At 40.8% G+C, this 25,855-nt stretch overlaps 1 protein-coding gene across 3 annotated transcripts; it reads left to right on the top strand.

Annotated features, from left to right (window-relative positions):
• Positions 1–197: 197 nt before the first annotated feature.
• On the top strand, positions 198–25,208 carry fam131ab (family with sequence similarity 131 member Ab). 3 transcript variants are annotated; one of them, XM_077566950.1, is made up of 5 exons: positions 198–486; positions 12,661–12,754; positions 13,086–13,268; positions 19,920–20,051; positions 22,090–25,208. In XM_077566950.1, exons 2-5 carry the CDS (start codon positions 12,685–12,687, stop codon positions 22,701–22,703), a joined length of 999 nt encoding a protein of 332 aa, XP_077423076.1. In that variant the 5' UTR covers positions 198–486; positions 12,661–12,684; the 3' UTR covers positions 22,704–25,208. The 3 variants fall into 3 exon arrangements, with proteins under 3 accessions (XP_077423076.1, XP_077423075.1, XP_077423077.1); XM_077566949.1 differs by lacking the exon at positions 198–486 and adding an exon at positions 930–1,056; XM_077566951.1 differs by lacking the exon at positions 198–486 and adding an exon at positions 5,422–5,602.
• Positions 25,209–25,855: the final 647 nt, after the last annotated feature.

The following is a 25,855-nucleotide window of genomic DNA, read 5'->3' as shown; positions in this document are numbered from 1 at the left end:
GTTGACAACTCGCTCCTCTTACTGTCTCTCCTCCCCTCCCCACAATGCTGGCTGACATGTAAGGTGATACCAGCCAATCACATCACATTGCGCTCCTTACCACGAGAGCAAAACAGTGCGAGGGGCGGACACTATGACGGCTATGGGTGTATATATACAACACGCGTGTGATCTCGGGTCTGGATATCCATGTGTTGTCTTCTGATTGTTCACTACGCAGACCGGAGATTTGTACCGGTGTGGACTAGACAGACGGAGAACTCCCCCCCAACATGAGCTTCTTGGCCGCGGGGGAGATCTGTTCTGTCGCTTCGCTGTGGTACTGATAAGCAACACTCAAGCAAGACAGACCCAGACAAAGTGATGGGCAACCTCCCCCCCGCCCTCGGTGTCCTCTCGGCAGCCTGACATCGCCGCCCCGCCACCACCGCAACCCAGCGGAGCCTCCTCGGATGAGAGGAGCGAGCGCGGCTCTCCTTCTATGAGGTACGCTCCCTTAGGAGAAACTCAATAGGCAGCATCTATTCTGTGTGCGCAAGCTGGTCTACATGCAGCTGCACAAATGGGCTGCATCAGCTCTAAGACGCCAGTGGGTAAGAGTTGTTTTCAATTTGTTTTGCCTAACACGCACGGAAGGCTGGAGGAAGGCTGCCACTTCATTTTTGCTGCAACCTTTTGTGTTTAGGTGCAGTGAACTAGGGGAGCTTGTGCAGCATGCTTTCACCCAAATGGGACACCCTCACATGCTTATTTTTGATTCATTTGGTCCATGCAGCATTTTCATTATGAAACACTATACAGTATGGCATTTTTTTTCCAAAGGGGGGTGTCGGGGACATGTTAAAGGGGGGGGGGGGGGGGGGGGGGAATCTGCTGCCTTGAGCATCGCGATGTTTGGGAGAGTTGCAAGAAGCTTTTAGCGTGCACGCCAGCGAGAGGCGGAGAAAACTGAGGTGCTCCTGACATCACTGAGGGATGCTCCATGAAACACTTTTTTACTGTCGTGACGTGAAGACCAGAGCAGACACAATGGTGCTGACCCACTTTAGTTGTAAGGTAGGACGCAGTTTGTAATCTCATCAAGACCCCCCCCCCCCCCCCCCCCCCCCCCCCCACACACACACACACACATCTGCGCATGGGGCGACGTATCATTTGTTGCCAACAGGCTTCCGGTTGCTTCTCGGTTGTTTACATATTTGCTTGGCGTGGCTTCTGTTCATTCCACGAGAACCCGTGTTGGTCTTTCCTCTCATTTCGTCCACCCTTGCGACTCTACACTTTACCTCATTAATTTCTTCTGATGTAACTGTAATGTTTGAACAGCCCACGTGGGGTTTACCCAACGTACGTCCCTCTTCTACCCACGTCTCACCCCCACCCCCATTTTATGCAAAAATGATTGCGTAATATATCACTTGATGATTAGGACACCTTGCAGGCGTCTTCGCCCACGCACATGATAAGAACAGTTTCCACCTGTTTCACTTAGGCGAAACAACACTTAAGTAATTGACGTAATTGTTTGATGATGATGATGGCGTGTGCATGTGTGAGTGTTTGCGTGCGCGTGTGTGTTCGTGCGTGTGCGGGAGACGGTGAAGCAGCGCGGTCTCTGCAGTTTCCACGACAACGGGATGTACAGAGAGATAAAATGTGTGTGAATGTGTGTGTGGGAGCAAGAGGATCTGATGGGGGGGGAAAACATGCTTAAATGCTCATTTACTTACAGGGAAAGACTCAGATGGAATATAATAATAAAAAAGAATGTAGAAATTGCAAATGAGAATTTGTGCAATTGCTGAGAGATCATTGATATATTAAAAGGCAAGTAGAAAAAGACATGAAATGAGGTCTGTTTTTTTCTCACATATTTTTGTAATCCCTATATTCATCCATTAGAAGCTGTGCGCAGTTTAAGAGTGGCCTCGATACATTGTAATCTAATTGGACACCAAGGAAAGGATTTGCACTTGGTATCATGGCCATGTCACAGCCGTCCATCTCATATTTTATTTCTTGCAGAAAAAATTCTAAATAACAACTTTTCAAAAGCAGGTTAGTCTACAGTTACTGACATCCATCCAGTTTCTAAAGCACTTAATTGTCCTCATCAGGGTCGCGGGGGAACTGGAGCCTACACCCTAAAAATTAATTGGTCAAATTAACCCCCCCAAAAAGGTTACATTTGACCAATCTAGCTGGTTAAAACAACCACTAGAATGGTAGGCGTTTTCAACCAATATATATAGAAGATTGGACTAACCGATACAAATTGGTCATTCTGAACAAGATATTGGTTTATCCGTGTTAGAGGCTGACAAAAAGAGTACCACTCATTGTCACACCCACCTAAGTGGGGCGAAATTCATTCTCCGCATTTGACCCATCCCTGAGGGAGCGGTGAGCAGCAGCAGGGGCCGCGCTCGGGAATCATTTGGTGATCTAACCCCCCAATTCCAACCCATAATGATGAGTGTCAAGCACTCACACAGGCAAATGGGTCCCATTTTCATAGTCTTTGGTCTGACCCGGCCAGGGATTGAACCCGGAATGGTCAATGTCTGCACCAATCTATTGGTTAATCAAGCCAATATGAGCTTAAACTACTAGATAACCAATCCATTTTAGTCATCATTTTAGTCACCAGCCAATCGGAGGGCACATAACCTTAAACTCCACATGGGAATGCCGGAATATGTGAGACAGTTGTGCTCATCACTCACCACTGTGCTGCTGCCAGGGGCGTAGCCATCTAGATAGAAATCTGGGAGGAGATCAAGTTTTGTTCAGGACTAAGCCAACTTTTATGAAAGCTGACAAACGGTTTGTGGTAAAACACAAGGACAGCAAAACATCGATAACTAGTGAAAATATCATTTGGTGACACTGTACACAACAATTCAGTAAAACAATACTCTTGCCAGCAAGCTTGTTGGACAGAAAGTGGAAAGTTTTTGTTGTTGTTTTTAAACATTATTTTGAAAAGCGCAAATTCTCAGATTTTAGATTTCTGATTTTCATAAGCCTCCATGGACGTAAATATATTGTTCTTTGCATGAAGGCCATAAAAACTTTTGACACGTGAGACTAGGAAAAGTAACTCACAAATTTACTGTATACAACCAGAATAAGTGCATGTGAATATGGATATAAAAATGTGAATTCTTCTGACCTTTAACCATTCACTCCCATTGTACAAGTATGATGTATGAATTGTTTCTAGCAATAAAATAGCAAGCAAGTCTGCCAATTTATGCAACAATAATGTTTTAGTCTTGGGGTCCGGCCTCGAATCTGAGAAACGCGAGTGATAGCAGCATCACAGTTGAAACTTTGTACTTTATGGCACATAGTGTAACAAAATGGTTGTGACTTTTAATCTGAAAGGGCTCTGGGTGATGATAATAATAATGATGATGACCAACTCATTCCACATTATGTTGACCAAATAAATGTTAACGACTGGCTTTGCATTATATGCCCATTGTCGATGTAATTCCTGCAAGTGCACATTGCTCTCATATTATTTGGATTTGAACAATAAATGCACAGTGCCGTATTCACAGATCAATTCTGACACATCGATACACACAGACCAGGCTCAAATGTCCTCCGTAACACAAACGTTCAGTATAATGCTTGCAAAGTTGCACACCTGTCACCGAAGAAAAGAAGCTTTCACAGAGGTGGCCTAGATGAAATGATACAATACACCCCAGCACCTGATCTCATCACACCCAATTAAACGGCACATATTGAATTCTGCTCGGGGGCAACTTGAGCTCAGGTTTTTGACCCATGCAGGGCGCATGATGGCTCTAGAAATTGCTCTCAATTGATGAGATGGGTGCTGGAAACGAATGGAGCAAGTTGTTCTTTTGGCAATAAGAAATGGGGGTGTGGACTGGGGGAAAGCAGCCAGGCTCTGACATTTCGAGGCCCACCTCCTAATCTTGTTTTGCAAATCTGATTTGAAGCACGGCGAGCACACTCTGCACCGTGTGGCGTGACGTGGGGGCAGAAAGGCAGTGTCGGTATGTTTCTGCTTGGGGGTTGTCAGGTGCCTTCAAGTCTGTCAAGCTGTGACGTGATCGGGGCTAAATTGGTAAACAGGTGACGTTTGCATGCGTGGGTGCAGCTGCAATCTGTCATTGTGGCCCCGTTGTGATGGTCACGACGTCCCTGGCAACCAATTCCGTATTTAAAAAACGGCCAGGTAAGATTGCATAATTATTCCACAGCTGACATATCCTATTATTCTGTGTTTCTTCGGGTATATGTGCTACAACCTCATGAAATATGAAAGAGACTTTGGGCTGCTGCCAGGGCGTCACCTGCATGACATGGCATGGCTGTTAAGCGCATGGAGGAAGCCTCGCACCTCCCTCACACCTCCATGTTATCTCAATGCAAGTCATTCCAAAAAGTGTACTGTAAATGCTGATGGACAACATGGCTGCTCACTGGATTGAGATACAGAATTCACAAATTACGAAAGGCATTGCCCAGCATGGTGATTGTTGGACCATAATTAAGTCTTTCGGAAAATTTTGGGGTTTACATGAAACACATTGCATTGCATTTATTTTCTATATGATGTGCACAAGTCTTAGCTTTGTTATTTAAATGATGTTATTCACAGAAGTCATTTTGTTAATACAGTATAGACTATGCAAAAAAATCCAACAACAACACAAAACTGCAAATACTTTTTAGAAGGTATTACATAAAAACTTAGATAGGTGTTAGTAGGGATGTTCCAGATTACTTTTTTTTTCAGGCCGATACAAGTACGAGTACTCAACTTTCTAGTGGTTACAAATACCAAGTACAGACACCACTACTAGTACTTTTGACCCCCCCCCCAAACAAACACAAAAAACAAAACAGAAACAATGACCTATATTATCCAATATGGCATTTTATGGCATGATACCTGCTAATGGTACTCTCCCATCCCTAGTGGTTAGGTTAGGTAGGTTTATGTTTCCAAAATCTTGAATAATAATAATAAAAGCAAACCAGATTCAGAAAAGACACAAATTATGGAAGAGATATAAATATATAAATAATAATGGAACATAATGCAGAACATTATATGCATTATGTGCAATAGCGGGTGCAATACCAGGTGGAAATTTTATTGTAGAAAAGTATTAGGACATATTCCTCATAGTATTGTCATTCCATTTCAAGCCCTCCGTGAACTGGGAAACCAAATGAACAAGCACAAATTTAGCACTTCATCATTTTGTTTTTGCTATTAGCAGTTTGGCCTTGACTTTGAATAAAATGAAAGTTATATATACTGTAAAATGGCCTAAGACTTCTGCACAGTGTTGTATGTAGAAGCAGCTGAATCTTATTTTAATTTCTACAACGACCATGATATCTTAAAAACAATATGTTGTGGTCCTACTGTGAGTTTTCATGTCTTTGGACTCTCTTCCCTCTGACAGTGGCGGTTGATGGTACGTTACGTGTGGACTGGAGCCCTTCAAGCTCTCTGTCTGACCTTGCGCTTTTGGGGAGCACGCAAACCCGCCTGGTGCGCAGACTGATTATGACAGCACCTTTGCGTGCACTGGACTTCAGTCAGGTGCCCCAAACTCTCTTTTAATGCGCTATGTCACTTGGAATAGCTATTTTAAAGAAGTACACCAGTATATAAGCTAAAACTGTATACTACCCCTTTCACACTGCACTCGCTCAATGTGAAAGAGTTGCGCGCAACGAGGAATAACCAGTTGTTAGCGTGCCCATATTTGGAAGTGTTGGCGTAGCAGTATACCAGGGAGTAAAAACTGAGATTTTGCCGGAGGTTAGACTGCAAATTAACAAGATGTTTCTTTTATTGTTGCAAAACAACCCCCGACTTTGCTCATTTCAAGAAGGAGGAGGAGGAGGACACGAGCAACAGAATAATGCAGCTAATAACTAATGAAGAATAATAGTTAATAATAGTAAGTAAACAACGTAAGATAACTAATGGCTTGGCGGGAACTTGGGTAGCTAATCATGCTGTTACTTGCAAAAAAATCCGCCAAAATAGCACAAAATCCCTTTGCCTTCGAGTTTCCTGTCTGACATCACAACGCCGCCACTCTCCAACAGAACATTCTCCAATTTGCAGAGGTAGCACATCCGGGTCTAGAAAGTAAAAACCCTGTCACAGTGTGTGGCTTTAGCCCCAGGTGCTAGCTAGCGAGCTCCCGAGCTAGCTCCCCGGGAGCTCGGATATCTGCTACGGAGCTAGCTAGCTAGCTAGCACAAGGGGCTAAAGCCAAACTGCAGCAGGGTTTTGACTTTCTCGGCCTGGATTTGCCACATCTGCGTGAGGCACCTTGCCGTCTTAGGAGACGTCTTCTTGATGCAGCGCTCTATAGTATTCATAAAACATATATTAATATATATTGTCTACACAGACACAAACACACACACACACTGCCTGTATTCATTGTAAAGTTTGACCTGTAGCACCTTCCAAAAATGTCACCGAGATCTCATTTGACTATTATATTATCTCACCAAATATCAAGCAGTCTAAAGCAACAAAAGCAATTATTATGATTAGATGATTATTACAAGATTAGCTTTATCAAAGCTAAAAGACACAGCCATTTGCCTTCTGAAGCAGAGATTATTTTTCTTAAACTCTTCTCGCCTGATAATTATATAATAAATCAAACCATCCAACTGTTTATCAAATAACGCAACCATGTGCTCACTTACTCCACGAGTCTTTCAAAATGTTAACCAGTGGAATGACTCAGCAACCTTTCAGCATAATTACCAATCAACGTTTAAAGTAGGACATTTTACAGCTACTTGTCTTTGAACTATTGCCTAAAACTGTTTTGTAAGAAGAAGGAGCGAACAGCTTGATGAAATCTGCTCTTACTTTGCAAAATTGTGGCCCAGTTTGGAGGTGGAAAAAAACCGGACTCTTTCTACCTTGCACTCACTGCAGGAAACCCTTGTGCAATCTTGTCTTTGTTTTTGTCTTCTTACTGCACTTGTTGGCAGTGTTTTGGAGTCTCCTTTTTTCTTGCAAGGATATGCAGCTTGGAGAGTAATAACGATGCCGTGAGAATATTGTTAGCACGGGCATTTTAACAAAGCACAATATAAATTGAATTGCGTCCACACCACAGACATCAGAGACAATGGTACATTATTGCACAATTGCACTTAGTCAATAGTCTACTACAGTCCATGTCCAGTACTTCGCACCGGCGGGCACGGATGCGTCCGGTGTGGTGCGGATGACGCATTTGCAGGCTATTTGGAGCGGGACACGGTGCGGCGCACTTAAAATCGGCACATTCACCAATGTATAAAAATAAATAAATTTCTTCGCGCCAGTCAATCGGCTTTGGGAACGGACTACAAAGTCACACACGGCGTCCTGTACAGATCTGTAGTCACCCGGAAATAGTGGTAAGTCTTTACTTGTTTAAAACTGTTGATAGCAATAGTGCTAACATTAGCTAAAGTATTTAGCACAGCCACCAGAATGCAAGTGAAAAAGTGGAAGCGCTCGAGGGGCATCGAAGAAAAAAAAGGGAAGGCGCTGCAGGAGAAAGAGTGGCTCACCTGTAGTGCAGTACTCGGCAGCGCTCTCTTTTTCGACATAGTTTACCAAGCGACCCTCTCCTTCTCCGGTGTGCACAATGAAGCTGCCGGTATTCACAAACGCCAGCAAGCAGCAAGGCAGACACTCACTCCCGTGTTTGATCTTTAATTCAACAGACACTTGCTTGCAGCGTTTTATTTAATTACGTTTTTCTTGCGTCACCACAACATCCTCTTTCTGCCATATTCTTTCGGCTTGATTTTTATTTTGGCCGAATGCCGAAAATGCATATTTTTGACATTTTCGGCCCAAAAATTTCGGTGGCTGAATATTTGGTGCATCACTACTTTCAATTTACTTCATAAGCATTCAGCTATTAGCATTCAGCTTTCGCATTCCCATGCAATTTCTCCAGAAATTGCACTTAGTTCATAGAGGAATCCTGAATAGTAACTTGGTCAGTTTGTGCTTGAGCGAAGCAGTATTGAACATGTATGTCTTGTTGATATTTCAAAATCCATACTTTAAAATTCAAATTGGCAAAAATTACTTGAAAAATAAACACATGAATCAGATTAAATTCATCCCTTGCCCTCAATGTGTCCATCTCCCCATTTTACTGTTTTCTCTGGACAACAATCTGATTATCTGTGGATAGAAGATGGAAAGCCAGAGTTTGTTTTGCTATTCAAAAAGCAGCACAACATCTCCTCGGGGTACATGACACATCTCCTCCAGATTATTCTCTGTCTGATCTGTGAGCTCCGCTGTGGCACAAGAGGCTTATCAGACCTCCAGGCTGCCGTTGATACCGTCACAACCTTGGGACCGCCCCACCCCCGTCTCTTATTCTTATAGGACCCCTGTGACGGGCACATTTGCTCTCGTTTGTTTGTCTGGTTGTTTGACTGATATGTTGTTGTAATTAGTGGAATTGACAGGAGAAGGTCATGTTGTTGATTTTGGGATGAGGTCCTTTAGCATAGTTTTCTCCATATTGAGGAATCACATTGATAATAAAACTAAAAAAATAAAAAAAACATTTTTATGAGCTCCTCCATCCCTAAGTACACAGTAAATTTCATAGAGTAAATTTTACTCAAAAAATTAGGGGTGTGAATTGCCTAGTACCTTGCGATTCAATCTGTATCACGATTCATAGGTCACAATTCAATACCGATTAATCTTGATATGAATCGATAAGTCAATTACTGCGATTTTTTTAAACTAAAATTTTGAAAATACTAATCAGTAAACTTGTACACTGTAAGATTTATATGAAAATGTACTTCAGGCTTATAACTGTGAGCCACTGTATTTAACAAACAGGTTAGAATCTGTTTCATGTTTGAACAGCATTGAAATAAAATATTAAGGCTTGAATGTTCCATTAATATAACATTCTTCCATGCTTAAAGTGTGAAACCTAACTCTAAGTAAGAAAATTTGATGAATATTTCCATCAAAAATTGATCTTTAAAAATCGATTATTTATAACACCCCTACTAAAAATACTATACTATACTATACTATACTATACTATGCTATACTATACTATACTATACTATTCAGTCCACACCTGTCCAGGGGTCCGTGCCCGCCCACCAAGATGATTGTGCCCCAAATTTGAGGCATGGATCTCTAAAAAGAAACAAATAAGGAATTCCGAGGACGCTGGCACACACGACCAGCATATGCGGCAGGTGAGGAGTGACACATTACATTAGTGTCAGCAACTAAACAAACACTTAAAAAAAAAAAAGCCACGGGAACCACATATCATTTGGGCATCTAAAATGAGGTTGGAAGTTGCTTTCCTTTTTTCTTTTTAATTCTGCTGCACACACCGTTCAAACAGGTGGCCTGTTCAAAGCGATATGTCAGCGAATCCGCCATATTGGATGTGGCAATTGTATTCGCCATTCAATTGGCATATAATTAGTAAGATTGAGTTAGAATGGGATAATACAATCAAAAGTAATGGTTCCGTCTACTGCATGTGTATGTACTGTAAATGCTGTCTATAATAATACTTGTCAGCGGTGGCCAATCAATGGATGGATGCACGGCAGAGCTACATGAATTTATCCAAATATATGGGGTAAGTTAATGCTGTCTGTAGGATATTCATAATAATTAGCCCCCCATTCATATCATGTGCCCCCCTTAAGCCTGGGCTCTGGCGACGGATCTGATTCAGTGCCAGTCTAAACTAGAGGAAACTTTATAATTGGAAGAGAGTAAAATATAAAAAAAATAAAATAAATCGCTGAAAGATTGAGGAACGATCACACAACCTTCAGGTTGGGAGATGGCCAATGCTGGTCCTATTGGGTATATCACTGGTGTCAGGTGGAATCCTTATGCCTCCGACCATTTTTGGTCTCCTTTTGGACACACCAGCAATGTTATCCCTCAATTGCAATCTGTCGCTCTGGCCCGCTTGAATCACTTGATTGGTTGACAGTCATTCCATCCAGAAACTCAATTAGGTGCAGCTGTTCCAATAGTGCAAATTAAACATGCATGCAAAGAAACTTAAAAAAAAAATGCCCACAAAACAACCAAATAGCAATCAAAAATTGAACAACATCAGCACATTAAAACAGCATAAAAATGAACAAATGACACATTCTACTAGAGACAGCATGATTATTACACATCTCCCATGCTGAAGGTTGTAGTATTGTTCCTGAACCCTTGAGTGATTTTTTTTTTTTAATTTTATTTTAATTTTTTTCTATTATTAAATACATTATTTTATTGTCTTGCGAGTGTAGAGTTTACTCTGTTTAGAATGAGACCGAATACAGAATTTTTCAGAGTAAAATTTACTCTACGAAATGTACTGCTATATTTTACGATCTGTCTCAAGAGTGCAGATGAAAACTAGCCTTTTTGCTAATTCTGGCATAATTACTGAAATGTTTATTAATATGTACTGTCCCTAATACAAATAAATCATAACTCATACTGTGTACCTGCCTGGTGCCTCTGGTCTGAGCATCAGAAACTACTTGAGGTACTGAGGACTAAGTGGAAGCTCAGCGGGAATTGGGCCTTTTCCGTTGCTGGCTCTTACTTTTGAAATTACCTTCCGTTAAATGTTAGGCAAGCCTCCTCTCCACCCACTTTTAAAACTCGTTTAAACTCCACTTTTAAAACTCATCTTATAAATACTGTTTTAGGGTTTTATGGTCTCTGCGGTAGTTTGTGTTATCAATTTAATGATATTCTATTTATACTTACTTACTTATATTTATTAAATTATTTATTTTTGTGTTACTATCTTTTGTTTTACCTCTCTTTTTTGCATGACTTATTTTTACTCCAGTACAACACTTTCTATGCAGCAATTTTTGTTTTATTGTGCTTTCTAAAAAATTAAAAATAAAGAGTTGAGTTGAGTAGTATATTCTCTCTCTACGTTATATACATATTCATTGCAAAACCCTTCACACTGTGTGACAGTTCAGCTGTGCTCGGCCGTGTTGCTCAGTGTGTGGCGGGCCTAAAGGGCAGCACCTGAATCTGTTTATTCGTGTGTCCCAACACAATCTGGACCTGCTGAGATAAACATATCCAGCTCAAACCGTTGTGATCAGCCAAATGTTTTGCCCCATATTGAGTATCAGTACAGTCAGCTCAGCTCTGCATGTGGTCTTTGGTGCCGATGTGCCTGGTCCTCATGTGAACGCCGCTTGCACCATAAGAAGTGACAGATGAATGATCTCGTCACCACCTGATACTCTCCTTGTGGGCTTTGAGAGTCCATCTTTTGTCCGCTGGCTCGTTCCGGAAACGAACTATCGCTCCGGCTGTCAACTCAAAGAAGTGTACTTTTATTTTTTATTTTTTTGGGGGGGGACATTTTTAACAATAGTTCAAGTTTCATCGTGTTGGAGAAATTGTGGCATGCCCAGAAAGACTGACCTGGTCTTTTGTCAAATTTGATAGGATGACCTACATTTATCTGGCACCGTTTTCTCTCATTCAAGAATGAGAGATTGTGTTCAATTGTGGTGGGAAACTCGTGCAAACAGATTGTGGAGCATCAGGAGCAATCGGTGGTTCAGTATCTTGATCAGAAGGACAGGGATTTGAACCACCAAACTTAAAATGACTGAACAACCCCTTCTTCTTTTGAGCCAGTATGCACTAAAATGCGCTATTGTGGACAACAAAATACTACATCATTTTCTAGGAGTGTCCCAAACCAACATATCTGACATACTTTTTTTTACATAGAGAGAGCCAGAGATCCAGTACAAGAGTTGTATCATATGTTTTGTCAAGCTTATTTTTCATTGACGCTGCCAGATATGTATTATTCGGGGAATACATACATAGGTTATATGAATGTTTAGTCATTTCAGAATTGGAGTGCAATTTTGTCAACATTTTTAAAAAACAGACCACTTATTTTTTTTGTTTATGTTTAAAAAAAAAAAATGGTAATAATTATCATATAATTTAATTTCTCCTGTGTAACCATCAATGGTAAACTTTCTGGTACTTTTTTTTTTGTGGGTCATATCATATATTTAGTTGTGTTTAGCGCAACCCTGTTACAGATATTCAGCCACTTGAAAAACATTGCTTAGTACAATAAGATAGTCAAATATTATATGGATAGAAATTTAGTTTTAGTGCTATCCTAATTACAGTAGCAGGTTTGCATGTAACAGTTTTTTTGCTCAAGTGTACACGCTAGCTATGTTAGTTGCTATGCTAACTTACTAGCAACAATCTAGTTATACTGTAATAAAAGAAAAGGTGATAATAGATATTTATTTTTCTGATGATATGAGTAACTGGATTTATTGGTTTGAGTGACACAACTCTTTTTAAAAATAGAAGAGGACTTTGCCCGTGATCAGAGCAATTCGATTTTTTGATGTCAATTCTGCTTAGTCATTTAGCTTCATTTTTTTCCCGCTCTTCCACTAGCTGGCTAAGAAGGTTTTTGTAACAACTTCAGGGCATAAATAAAATACTTACTAATAACAATACAAATAAAATCAGCCCCAAGAAAAAAAAAATCTGTCTTAAAATTTCACCCTGTTTTCTTATCCTTCCAGGTGAATGTTGATGACTCCATTGAAATGTTACCAAAATCAAGGCGAGCTTTGACCATTCAAGAGATTGCAGCATTGGCACGATCTTCCCTGCATGGTGAGTTTGATGGAGCTTGTACACAAACTGACACACAGGGGAACCTAAAAGGCCCAACGTCATCATTTTGCACTCTAAAAACAGTTGGGTCAAAAACAACCCAAATTTGGTCAAAAAGGGACCAGCCTACAACTTCTTTCCCTCTGTTCGTGAAAAATCTGGCCAGTTTACAAATTGTACAACCTTAATACCATTTTCATTTTGAGTTTCCTGCTTCATCTTCGGATTCTTCGCACATTGTTTTCACGTGTACAAAAGTTGAAGAAGTCATAACATGGCATTTTAATATCAAGACAATGCAGAAACATAAACCTTCGTGTTTGCCTCGCAGGTATTTCCCAGGTTGTGAAGGACCATGTGACAAAGCCCACAGCCATGGCACAGGGAAGAGTGGCCCACCTCATCGAGTGGAAGGGATGGTGTAAGCCAATGGAAGCGCCTGCAGCCCTTGAATCGGACTTTAATTCTTATTCCGATCTCACCGAGGGAGAGCAGGAGGCACGCTTTGCTGCTGGTAAGACCTTGTTTGTGGTTGTGCATTTTGCTATGCTCAGTGTTGACACAGTTAGTAGTTACTATACTGATTACTTGATTTTTTTAAAGTAACGTCTAAAGTAGATACAAGTTACTTCATTCATTATTTTCAGCGGACACTTACAATTCTGCTTAACATAAAAATGACACGTGGTTTTGCCAATTTTTGTTGGAAGTGCATTGCTTGAAGATGTAAATCCGTTCCCTTTATTTATTTTATGTTCCATAATGTAGGGTTGTTTGTTGTCTGCCTGTTGGTCAGTAAAAGTGTGTGTACTTGTTAACTGTTAGTTTTGTTGCATGCACCAGACCATTGCTGAATTTTGTGTGGCTATCCTCGTTTTGCTCACTTCTGCAGTCTATTAGCTAATATGTGCTACTGCCTTCCCGGCAAAGAGACTACAGTCGTACATTCGGCCATGTGCCTGATGTTACTTACTACAATGGACTCGTAGTAATTGTTTGCTATTCTTTCTAAAAAAGTATTATACATTTTGACAGCTTTGTTTAACCACAAAGTAACACATTAAATCTTTGAATTGTGATTTTAATCAGACTGCTATATTAGGCCTAGTAATGCGGCACATTACTATCGTTACTCAAAATGGCAGCCGTTATTGAGAAACACATTACTGGCATTCTATATTTCATCCAACTTTTCAAATATGAGTACAACAGAGTGATGTTTTGAAAAAGATCTCAATGGCATGTAACGGCATAGAGGAGCTTTAGAACAGGTAGCCTACTACTATGGTATCCTAAATTATGTACGAGTTCACCGGCATGATTGAAATGGAATCTGTCCCCAAAGACTGTGCTAATAGCATAATTACTATTCCCTAGTTTGAAATCCCAGCGGTGATCATACCGGCACTTTTCCATGGATGAGACTTCAAACCGTACTAGAGCAGATTATAGATCGTGACTGACTCTCTCGAATAAACCCATAAGCACTAATCCATCATGCAAGCCTTTCAATGAACAGCATCTGCCATGTAAGCAGTCTGCAAATGTGCAGTGCCCAAGCTTGTGTTGTCCAAAGCTGCACACTCATTTATTTCATCATCAAAAACAGCAACAACAACCAAAAACCGGAGTCAGGCTGTGTTAGTTTGCCTCTCCTTACCTTTGCGATATTGTCATCAAAGTGCAACAAGTCCAACCAAAATAACAGTAGCCTACTTTTTATTACAATGTGTAATGTCAGACGTGATCAGTAAAACTAATTGACATTCATTGCCTTTAATTATTTTCCTTCTTTTATTTCCCCTTGATTTACTCCTTGCTGAATTCATTATCCTCAAGCCCGCTTTCCACACTCCCGATGTCTCTTACAGCACTCTATTTATTTATCTCATCCTTTCATCCGGTTTTCACCTCGTCTCCAGCGCCAGCCGCCCGCTCGCTCGCTCCCCGCATTGCAGACTCTCAAGGTTAATTTGCTCAGTAAGGTTTTGCTCGTGGCGTGTGCCACCGTGACTGAGCGCTTTTTCCAACTCTTCTTTCCTCTCTCCTCTTCCATCTTACAATTCGCAAGCTTCCTCTTGTTTTCACTTGTGTTTGTTTCCTTTAAGCGTGCAAATGATGGGAAATTGAATTTTTAACTGCTTGTGTAGAAATAGTTGGGCCTTTGGAGTTCCTGCCCACCTGAAAAGTGCCACCAAAGCTATTATAGGAGTAACCTTTTTTCTTCCCACATTCTAAAATCATGCTTCTTAGGTTGCTTGATAACTCAGATTGAATGTCAACAGTAGTGATAGACGATAATCGGCCTTTTTACGAATCTGGAGGCCGATAAAGTTGGTATGTATCTCATTGAGTTAATGCTTTTTAGGATTTTCATCAAGATTTATAAGATGTTTACAGACAGTTTTTACTTGTCGTGAACACATTTTGAACATGTTCAGACAATTCTTGACTGCCAAGATCTTTTGAAACCTTTTACGAACCTTGATGAAAACCCCAAATTTGATACATTTCGCATGCATTTGTCGCTCAGTGAAATACAGGGAACTTTTCATTTATGGATCTTTTGAAATTTCCGCTTTACAAAAAAAATTATGCTGAAACTAGGAACTCCCTACACTTTTCATTTTTATAAATTAAAAAAAACAGAACACCCCCCCGGATATTATGTTGAAATTTTGGAAAACTTTATCTACAGTAGAAAACTTTTTAAATAATTAAAAAAGTTTTTTAGGGAACGATTTACATGCTTAATTTTTAATTAGCTTAGCACATGCTGATGGCCGTGGAAGCTCCCTGCAATTTTTGTTACAATTTTTAAACAAATCTAATAGTTCTTTATACGTTTTAAAATGAAAAGAAAAAGTTTATTTATTTATTTTTAATTTTGACACTAGTATTTTCTCTCATACTGCAAATGAATATCAGCTTGAAATATCGGCTACCTTAACTATTAACTCTTTGACTGCCAAAAACGTTAAATAACGTTTAGTAAAATCCTATGGAGGAGTGCCAAAGACGTTAAAAGACGTTTTTTTCAAAACAGAGGTGAAACTAACCATTTTCTATTGTTGATTACTGAAAAACGGAATAAGGTAGAAACAAACTTTTTTTTCTGATGAAAGATGAGAGTTCAATCTTTCATTTGGTAGTATGTGTGTTTCCATAGTCCAAACACATAATTTTCTGTGGACCTTGAAAGATCAGTCAAAAATGCTTAAATCGGCTGGCACCCACGGCATCCCTTTTCTGAAAACGTCTGGCAGTCAAAGAGCTAATAATCGGTATCAGTATCTGCCTTGAAAAAAACCATATTGGTCAATCACTAGTCCACATATAATATTTCACCTGACTGTATGGCAGCAAATATGCCCCCCATAAAGGATCATGCAGTAAAACGCCTCAATGGGAAGTGTGTTCAACAAATATTTGGAAACTGGTAACAATCAAGTCACGCAGATGCGCATGAAAAAGGAGCTGCTGCGTCCTGTTATCTTGTCAGCAGTCCACTTGCAGCCTGGTGGTGATGGCGTCGCCGTGGGTGGCTGGACACACTGTGGAAATGTCACTAAGCGTGGAGGTGTGTGAGCATGTTTGTGTGAATTGGAAAACATGATTGAAGGAATGTTTGGTTGTAGGCGGACTAACGGAGAGTTTCTTGGACACGCACGCACATTTTGCAGTTTTAATCCTGTGGTGCGCTTCACGCTGCATGTTTATGTAACAGTGTGTATGTGACGACGACTGCATGATCGAGTGTGTTAGTGTGCGTTGCTCTGCCTCAATGGCCGTGCCAGAGACCGAGAGCGAGCGCGAGAGAACTAATCTGTGAAAGTACAAATGTGTGCTGCGTCTGCAGATTGGTGTGGCATCTCTCTTCCAGTTTCTGGTGCACATTAGTGGAACAATGCGGAGAAAGTGCATGTGGCCTTCCTATGTTTAAGGAGCATACTGTACATACTCAGTGGGAAATTCAGGTACAGTACCTGTACCATAACAGCTCGATTATAGAAAAAAATGAGAATCACGATTATTTTGGCAATAATTGAAATCACGATTATTCAAACGATTATTTATTCTTTGGTACAAAACAAGAAAATGTTGAAGTATTTCAAAATCCATCCAGCTGGCTTCGGGCAGTAGGCGGGGTACACCCTGAACTGGTTGCCAGCCAATCGCAGGGCACACAGAGACAAACAACCATCCACACTCTCAATCACACCTATGGACAACTTGGAGAGTTCAATTAACCTGACATGCATGTCTTTGGAATGTGGGAGGACACCGGAGTACTCAGAAAAAACCCACGCAAGCACGGGGAGAACATGCAAACTCCACCCAGGAAGGCCAAAGCCCGGACTCGATCTCACGTTTTCTGTACTGGGAGGCGGAAGTGATAACCAGTCAGACCAATAAAATTTTTTTGAAATATTATAATTATGTAAGTTCATTTTGGACCAAACAGAATTTATTTATTTATTTATTTATTTATGTTGGCAAAAACTTGAAGTTGGAGTGCAGCTTGTGCACTGTGTATTTGTATTTTTTGCACAAAAAAGAGAATGTTTAAACGTAAAAACTAAAATATTACGACAAACACATTTTTTGAAACACTATAATTATGCAAGTTCCTTTTGGATGAAACAAATTGTTCAAAAGCATTTTAATTTGATTTCCTTAACAAAAATGTTGTTGTTTTTCTCCAATGTGAGCTTTTGTCATTTTATTAGTTTCCGCTAACCAAAATAACCTTGTCTGGTAAAGAACAGCAACAATTCCTGCCGAAAGTGTGCTACGTCAATCAATTTGCATCCACTCCGCCAGATAACCAGGACGGCAATGTTGCCCAACTGGCAGACGCAATCCTGGCTGAACTCAGCAAGGAGATCAGCTTCCACATCTGTTTACACTTTCTGGCACTTGCAAATGTTTATAGTAAATCAGGTGCTGTGTTTCCCAATTGGTCCGTTGTTTGTGAATCTTCTTTTCCCTTCTACAACAATCCCCTTCACGGTGCGCCTTTTCCAGTTGCCTCTCTCAATAAAAAGAGTCTCTTGCATCCCCTTTTGTTTCATCGCATTCCCCGACCGTCTTTGTGACAGCTTGAAATCTCCCGATATCCGCGCCATCATGCTACGCTCCTTCCTGTCTTTCCTCGTTACCCGCATTTGCTGTCGCTCCATGTCCAGTCGCTCTGCCGCGTCTGCTCGCCTTCCACTTGCGTCCACACATCAGCTCATCTCCCTATAAATCAGCGCAGCCTTCACCTCATTTCTTTTCTACTGCCTCGTCAATATGTACCCGCCCGCTGCCTTGGTTCTCAATTAAGACTCTGCATGCTTCTCATTTATTCCACCTTTCCCCTCGTTCCCGCTTGCGTCCACAGAGACCACCTCTCCAAAAAAGAACATTTTAGTTGTATCTGCTGTGAAATGCTGCGTTTGAATTCACCTTCACAGTTTTGATTTTCTCCCCTTTCTGTAGCTAGGTGTTTTGTGGAAAACACTACTTCACCTTTATATATTTATGCAGGATCGTGAGTGGTCGGCGGCAACAATGAATACACAGAGACTTGATATGCTTTGCTAGAATAACCGTGTCTTTTATTCCCCGCAAACAGCAATCAACATTTATACTGTGCTAGGATAATCGTACGTTTTATCCCCCACAAACAGTAATCAACACCTGCGCTATGCTAGAATGATTATCCCTTTCATTCCCCGCAAACAGCAACAGTCACAACTCGATTTGCTAGAATTTACCTTTTATTCCCCGCAAACAGCAATAATCACAACTTGCTTTGCTAGAATTATTGTACCTTTTATTCCCCGCAAACAGCAATCAATACACTACAACGTTAAGCAGCATAATATGATGATCATCAGCGCTTACCTTGACACTAGACCGGAGAGCCGACGGTCCGGGTAGAACGAGCTGCAAAACGGCTGGGCAATCGTACGTGTTCCGCAGCTGACTCTGTCGGGACCGCGTGCCGCTCCGTCTTTTATTCATTAGCGTGGGAAACCGGGCTAGCAAAAGCCCTTTCTCAGACACTTTCGAAAACATGTTTTGCAAAGCAGGGAAGGCTGTAGTATAAACAGGGAAGAGTTCCCAGGCTGATCCCGCCCTTTATTTACAAATTGTTGGGCACCTGGATTTGTACAACAGTTCAGGACAACAACATATCCTTATATAAGAGGTTTCATGAGGACATATCAAACCCTGTTTTTTTTCCCTTCACTAGGTCTTCAGTTTTAGCTGCATACGCCATTTGTGTTATTATTAGGTGGGGGGGGGGGGGGGGACTCAGACCATCAGGTCCAGCAGATGGTGCTTTTTCTTTCTTTCTTTCTTTCTTTCTTTCTTTCTTTCTTTCTGTCTGCATACATTGGATCAAGATGTGACTTTTGGAGACTCAAAAGCACTTCAGTCGTGAGAGTGGATAGGAATGTCCAGGGTGGCAGCCAACAAACTGCGCCGGAGCGGCTCTGTGGAAGATGATGAGAGCGGCATTAAAAAAGTGGAAGTCAACCTTAAACATTTCTTGACAATATATTATATATGACCTCACTAGTCTAAACATGACATTCTGATTAATATTACATTTGTGGAATGTGACTTATGCAGCAAAATCCAGCTGTTTTTATCCATCTCAGGGGGCGGCCATTTTGTCACTTGTTGTCGACCGAAGATGACATCAATTTTGATCAGGTGTCAGGTAACGACCTATCATAGCGCAGCTATGGAAAACAGGTGAGCTGTGATTGGTCATTGCCTGAGCCCTGAGCAACAATGATGTCATCTTCAGGGATGTTAATGAATGAAGGTATTGAGCATTCTGGACAAGCGCATCCCAAAGGATGAAAATGAATGAAAGTAAGCCAATGCATTCTCAATTATTATTATTCTTGAATGGCTGATGATAATTTTGGCGTAACACCCACAAGGCCTCAGCATCAGACACTCTAAGTGCACCTGCTAGCTGACCGCGGGAGGTCATCGTCTGTAATGGCAACGTTTTATAAAGCCACTAAATTTACAATCACTGCACTTTGCTCCTGCCTGTCAAAAAGAGCTGCAGAACATGGAGGCACACGCGTTGCCACGGCGACCATGTGTTTGCACGTGTGCGGAGCTAATGTATGTGCGGTTTGTGTGTTTGCAGGTGTCGCGGAACAGTTTGCCATTGCCGAGGCTAAACTGAGGGCTTGGTCGTCGGTGGATGGCGACGATTCCAACGATGACTCATACGACGAAGACTTTCTGCCCGCTAACGAGCCCGCAACGCAGAGCACAGGTATTCACAGCACGCACACCCACACACATGCACACTGGCAGCCCTTCACATAGATTTGGTTCCCACTGTCCTCATCAATGTCCATCCTGCTCTCTCGTCCCGTGTCCCACTGCCCCACTTCTCATCTGCTTGCAACATTATTTTGCTCCTCGGCGTAATTTGATATCCTCTTGCAACTTTAATATGATTTCCTCTCTTGCAGAGGCAGCGTGTGTCACACGATGATGTGTGGCCGTGTGTGTGTGTGTGCGTGTGTGTTTAGCAAAGCTTTCATCTTGATTACGTTTAGCCACCAATAACTGTAGGTCATAAGAGCCAGCTCAGTGTTGCCCATGTGTCTTCCTCCAGAAATCTGTGGCTTCTTCAAATACCCAATTTGAATGGACAGTCACAAGTATTTCTAGCTAACAGTTATACAATAACATAAAAGGATGTGTTTCATGTTGTGCACCAAAATGAACATAAATGCATTTTTTTTTTAATGAATCAAATGCTATTGCATGAATCAGTGTGGAATGAAGTATTACGAAAGTAAATTGATTGTATTTTTCCATTATGTGTGTGTATATACAAGGGCGCCTTGGTTTGACATGGAGTGATGTAACCCAAATTTGTCTCTAATCAATGCTACAGCAGAAATGAGAAAGATAAAAGTGCAGTAGTAACAAAGGCGTTTTTGTACTGTGTGATGACCTTGAAAACCTTGAAAGCTCGAATGGCGGGATGGTCATAAACTGATGGCCACCTCAGAAGTATTTATTTTCACCAGAGGTATTTTCTTGGGGGCAATTTGTGGACTGTTTTAGTGCATATCTGTGCTCTAATGTGTTACACGTCACCCACTAGGCCACTCCCCTTAAATGCACACATCCAACATACAAATAGTTCTGTAAAGACTGCAGTGATATTTTATGAAACCATTTGCCATTTACATTCTCTTTTACTCTGCATTAATATCACACATAAAATATTTTTGGGGCGTTTTTTGGGGGCTGAAAGGGCACTTCAAGTCATTCCACTGGGAAAATGGAATTGATATAGAAGTAACACGGTCATGGAACAAATTCAACAGGTAGTCCTCAATTTACGAACACAATGGCTTCCGAGAGGCTGTTGAATTGTTTCTGAGTTGAGACACATTAAATTTTGTTTTGAAATTAAATCTTATTAAATTTAAAAATATATATATTAAATATACTAAAATACACGTTCATATATACTGTACAGTATATACTTATGAAAGAGGATTAAGGCCAGTGAAGAGAAAATAAAAAAGTTTGGCAGGATTCTGACTTTATAAGTGAGAATTCTGACTTTAAATTGAGAATTCTGACTTTAAATTGAGAATTCTGACTTTAAAGTGAAAACAATAGTAGCACTAATAAACAACAGAATTCTGACGTAAGTCTCACAATTCTGACTGTTATAAGTCTAACTGTAAAGTCAGAATTCTGAGAATAAAACTTTTTTTTTCTCTTCACTGGCCTTAATCCTCTTCCGTATATACTGTATAGACAAACAGTCTACTGTCTCTTCATAAATTAGATTTATATATATATATATATATATATATATATATATATATATATATATATATATATATATATATATAAGCTAACCATTATTTTAATAATCAATTACTGTAATCTATCAATCTGTCTGATTGATTGATTTTTATGTGTATCTCATCTTTCATAATGCATTCTACCTCAGCTGTCTTGAACTCTGCACTCAATAACTCCTCCATAATATATATATTATTATATTACTGTATATATATGTATTTATTTATTTATTTTTTTACAGTTCATTATACCATATAAAAAGAAAATAAATAGCTGAGGTGGAATGCATTATGAAAGATGAGATACACATATCAATCAATCAATCAACCAGACAGAGTGACAGTTACAGTAATTGATTAATAAAATAATGGTTATCTGCTTACAAAAGCAATTGTTGCTGCATTCTCCGTTGAAAACCTTTTTTTTTTCTCCTTACTGTTGTTAATGCTTGCATTGTGTCTCTTTCCTTGCAGATGTGCCATCATATCCTCCCTACTTAAAGGACTTGATCCACAGCCAGCTTTGTCACCACCTGGGTCTGCGCGGGCCGTGCTGCGAGGGAGGCAGCGGGGAGCCGTCCCCCACGGCGGGCTCGCCCGACACCCTGCGCTCCAGCCTGTGCAGCCTGGACGAGCACCACCCGCTCCTGCGCGACCACCGCGGAGCCCACAGCAACGCCGCCGAGTTGGCCGCCAAAATTCTGTCGGCGCTGCAGGGAGGGGAGGACCTTCTACTCGCCCGACTTCAGAGGGTGGGGCGGACGGCGCCCGGCGGGAGGGACTGCGCTTTCCACAGCCTTGGCGGGAGCGGCCACGGCGTCGAGCCTCGCGGCGGCCAGGAGTCTCCGGCGTATTCGATGTCTTACTCAGAGACGTACCTGTCCCCCGGGGAGGATGACGACACCCCCTGCAAGGACTACGAGGCCACTCTGTGCCAGGCGGAGGCCAACGGGGAGGAGTTCCCTCCGGATTACGAGCCCAGCAGGAGGATGTCTGACGTGGCCTCCTCGGGGGTCGTTTCGCTTGACGAGGATGAGGAGGAGGAGGAGGAGGAGGAAGCACTTCAGGGCGAGTCAAACCAACAATGACTCGTCTCACCAGCCTCTACCCTCTCCATCATGACACCAATGTTTGAAACATTTACTCCTCTTTATCATCCATCTTTGCCTTACTCACAACATTTCAACTGCATTTCTTAAGAGTCATTCTCCGTCACTGGCGGAGCCAGACTTTTCTAAAAGGAGGGAGTAAAGGTACTTCAGGGTATCCAAAGATTAGGCCAAATAATTATTTTCGTTAACAATTAATTTCAATCAGAGTCTCTAAATGTTGAAATCAGGGGTGTCAGGCGATTACAATTTTTAATCGTAATTAATCGCATGACTTCAATAGTTAACTCACGATTAATCACACATTTTATATCTGTTCTAAATGTACAATCAAATGGACAATATTTTTTTCCGAAGTTTTCATACTCTCGTAACAGAGTGGAAAAAATGTTAAACTGATAGAAATACGGCTGCATCTTATAGCCATTGACACAGTAATTTGATAATAATTCATAAAATTGAGTTAATTAAAAAAATATGTACTGTACTGTAAAAAAAACGAGTGTGATATTGATTTGTGTTGAGGTCATTTTTCTGCCACTAGATGACAGTGACAGCTCAGTGCATTTTTCTTTTCATATTAAGAGCTATCTAATCTTTAACATGAAAAAGCTTGAACGTGAAATTCTGCACATTTTTAATGTGCTGTTTATTAACAATGTACAAAATGTACAAAAAACATTCAAAGTCTATCAACAATTAACATCAGTGTTTAACATGAATGAAATTTGCACGCACACACTTGTTTCGTTTAAGGAACACATTATATTTTCTCCCCTTGTAGGATTTTGCATCTGGCTCCCCCAGTGTTCTCCGCATCAGCTTTTTTTTTTTGCAAGCGTCCAAACAATCTTTTTATGTGCGTGAGAACTCAAGTTCTGGACTTGTTGCAGTAGCCATCGCTCTATTGAAGCCGCAGGTTCGCCGACCCCCCCCAAAAAAAAAGACAACACAGACAGAATGACTGAGTCCACAACTCAGAATTTTTCTTTGCATGCAAATGATGACGTTGATGGTCAGACCTGAGCATGGTTTGTAATCTCAGCTCTGTATGACCCAACCTGACCCAACCCACCCACTCCCGCCTATCCTCTCCTTTGCAAGAGACAAACCAGAGCATCCTTTTGGCATGGCTTTGCCGAGTATGCCAAACTATTTATTCCCGTCACTACCTATTATGAGCAAATGCTGGAATGTTTTTACAGTGACGGGACATATTATGAATTCTAAAATTAAAAAAAATTAAAAAAAGATTTGTCACAAAGGATATGACAGAAATGAAATGCTTTTATTGTACTAGTTTTCTATCACTCATCAGTTGTTCATATGATATCAAATGTGGTTATAATTGATGGACTGCAATTCTGTGGATTCCTGCATGGGAGACACAAGAACGTATTTGATGTCTTAAAATAACACACACTCACACACACACTGAGCATCAGTGGCAATGGAAAATACAAAGAGAATGTTAGTATAGTGACTGCTGGTTGGTGTCGAGTGAGAAGTGAAGTAGACTGAAAAGGCAGAAAAGTCTTTTTTTTCTGTGAGGACATGACTTGCTTTGGAGATTTTCTATATTTTTGTATACGTTGTCTTGCTTTTATCTCTCTGCCTCTACGGCGTGCTGGTGTATGTGGTTTCTTGCACGAAGCTATAATGTGGCTGTACATTTCTCCTTTTCTTTCTTATCACTGTGTGATATCGTCTACTGGGAAAACAACAACAGATGTGAACAAAACTATCTTTTGGATTTCAAGAGGATGCCGAGTCTTTTACAGTTAACGATCGCCATTTGCTTTCCAAACATTTTCAAATGTACCTGTCCTGTCTTAAAGGAGAAGTTAACCCAAAACATTTCTTTAAAATATTATGTTCTGTCACAAGTCTAAACAGGGCATTCTAATGAATATTGTGCTCATGGAATCTGAGTTAACTCATTCGCTCCGAGCCATTTTCACTGAAGCAATCCCCTTCATTCCCGGCTAATTTACTGGATTTTGACTGATTTTGCAAGGCCCACAGAATATTGTGTTCTATTGCTATAAAAACATGCAACCTACCAAAAGAAAGATTAGAGTCTCTTCTTTCATCAGGAAAAAAAGTGTTTGTTTTGTTGTTTCCGTTTTGCAGCAATTAGCATTAGAATATTAGCTAAGTTTCATCATTATTCACAAATCTATTTAGAAATGTGAGTAATTGATGTTTTTTTTCAACATGACCCTGGTTGATATATTTTGCTCCGCTGCCACCTGCTTGCCATTTGTGTAATTACCACCATTTCTTCAACCGTTCTTTGAGAGGCTGCATCAAAGCCTTCTGTATGCTCTAGCATTAAAAACAAAACAAAACGTATAAATACGTCTTTGGGACACGTAAAACCTTTAAAATATAACATATTCATACGTTTTTGGGAGCAAATGAGTTAAGCAGCAAAATCCACCAGTTTTTATCCATCTCAGGGGGCAGCCATTTTGTCACTTCCAATCGACTAAAAATGAAATCACAGTTGCTCGGGGCTCAGGTAACGACCAATCACAGCTCGGTTTGTGAATGTCACATGACCAAACTTAGAAAACAGATGACCTGTGATTGGTTGTTATCTGAGCCCCGAGCAACTGTGATGTCATGTTCAGTTGACAGCAAGTGACAAAATGGCCGCCCCCTGAGATGGATAAAAACAGCTGGATTTTGCTGCTACACAATATTAATGAGAATGCCGTGTTTACGCTAGCACAGTTGTATATAACATATTAAAAGAAATGTTTTGTGCTGACTTGCCGTTTAATGACTTCAGAAAAGCTTTGACTTTGCATAATTTCTCTAAACTCTTGGTTGTAATGTTTGCAAAAGGGCATGTTATGTTTCTGTGATTCACGTGGGAGATGTGTTCAAGTTCCCCCTGAGGGAATCTCATTCATACAACTCAGGAAGTCTCATCAGACCGCAGCATCAGTGCATCCCACCAGCATGCATTAACACCACTTCGCACCTTCGCCCTGTGTGTGTGCGTGTCTTTGTTGGTGGGGAAGCCTTGTGTGCTTATGATTATGATAATTTTTTTCTTTTTACAAAATATTAAAGCACAGATTTGGCTCCTTTTGCCCCTTTTCAGTTGTTTCGGAAAGCCT

Source organism: Vanacampus margaritifer, chromosome 5 (genome assembly GCF_051991255.1).
Source record: "Vanacampus margaritifer isolate UIUO_Vmar chromosome 5, RoL_Vmar_1.0, whole genome shotgun sequence".
Classification (NCBI taxonomy): domain Eukaryota; kingdom Metazoa; phylum Chordata; class Actinopteri; order Syngnathiformes; family Syngnathidae; genus Vanacampus; species Vanacampus margaritifer.
This window is presented reverse-complemented; position numbering and strand designations above follow the sequence as displayed.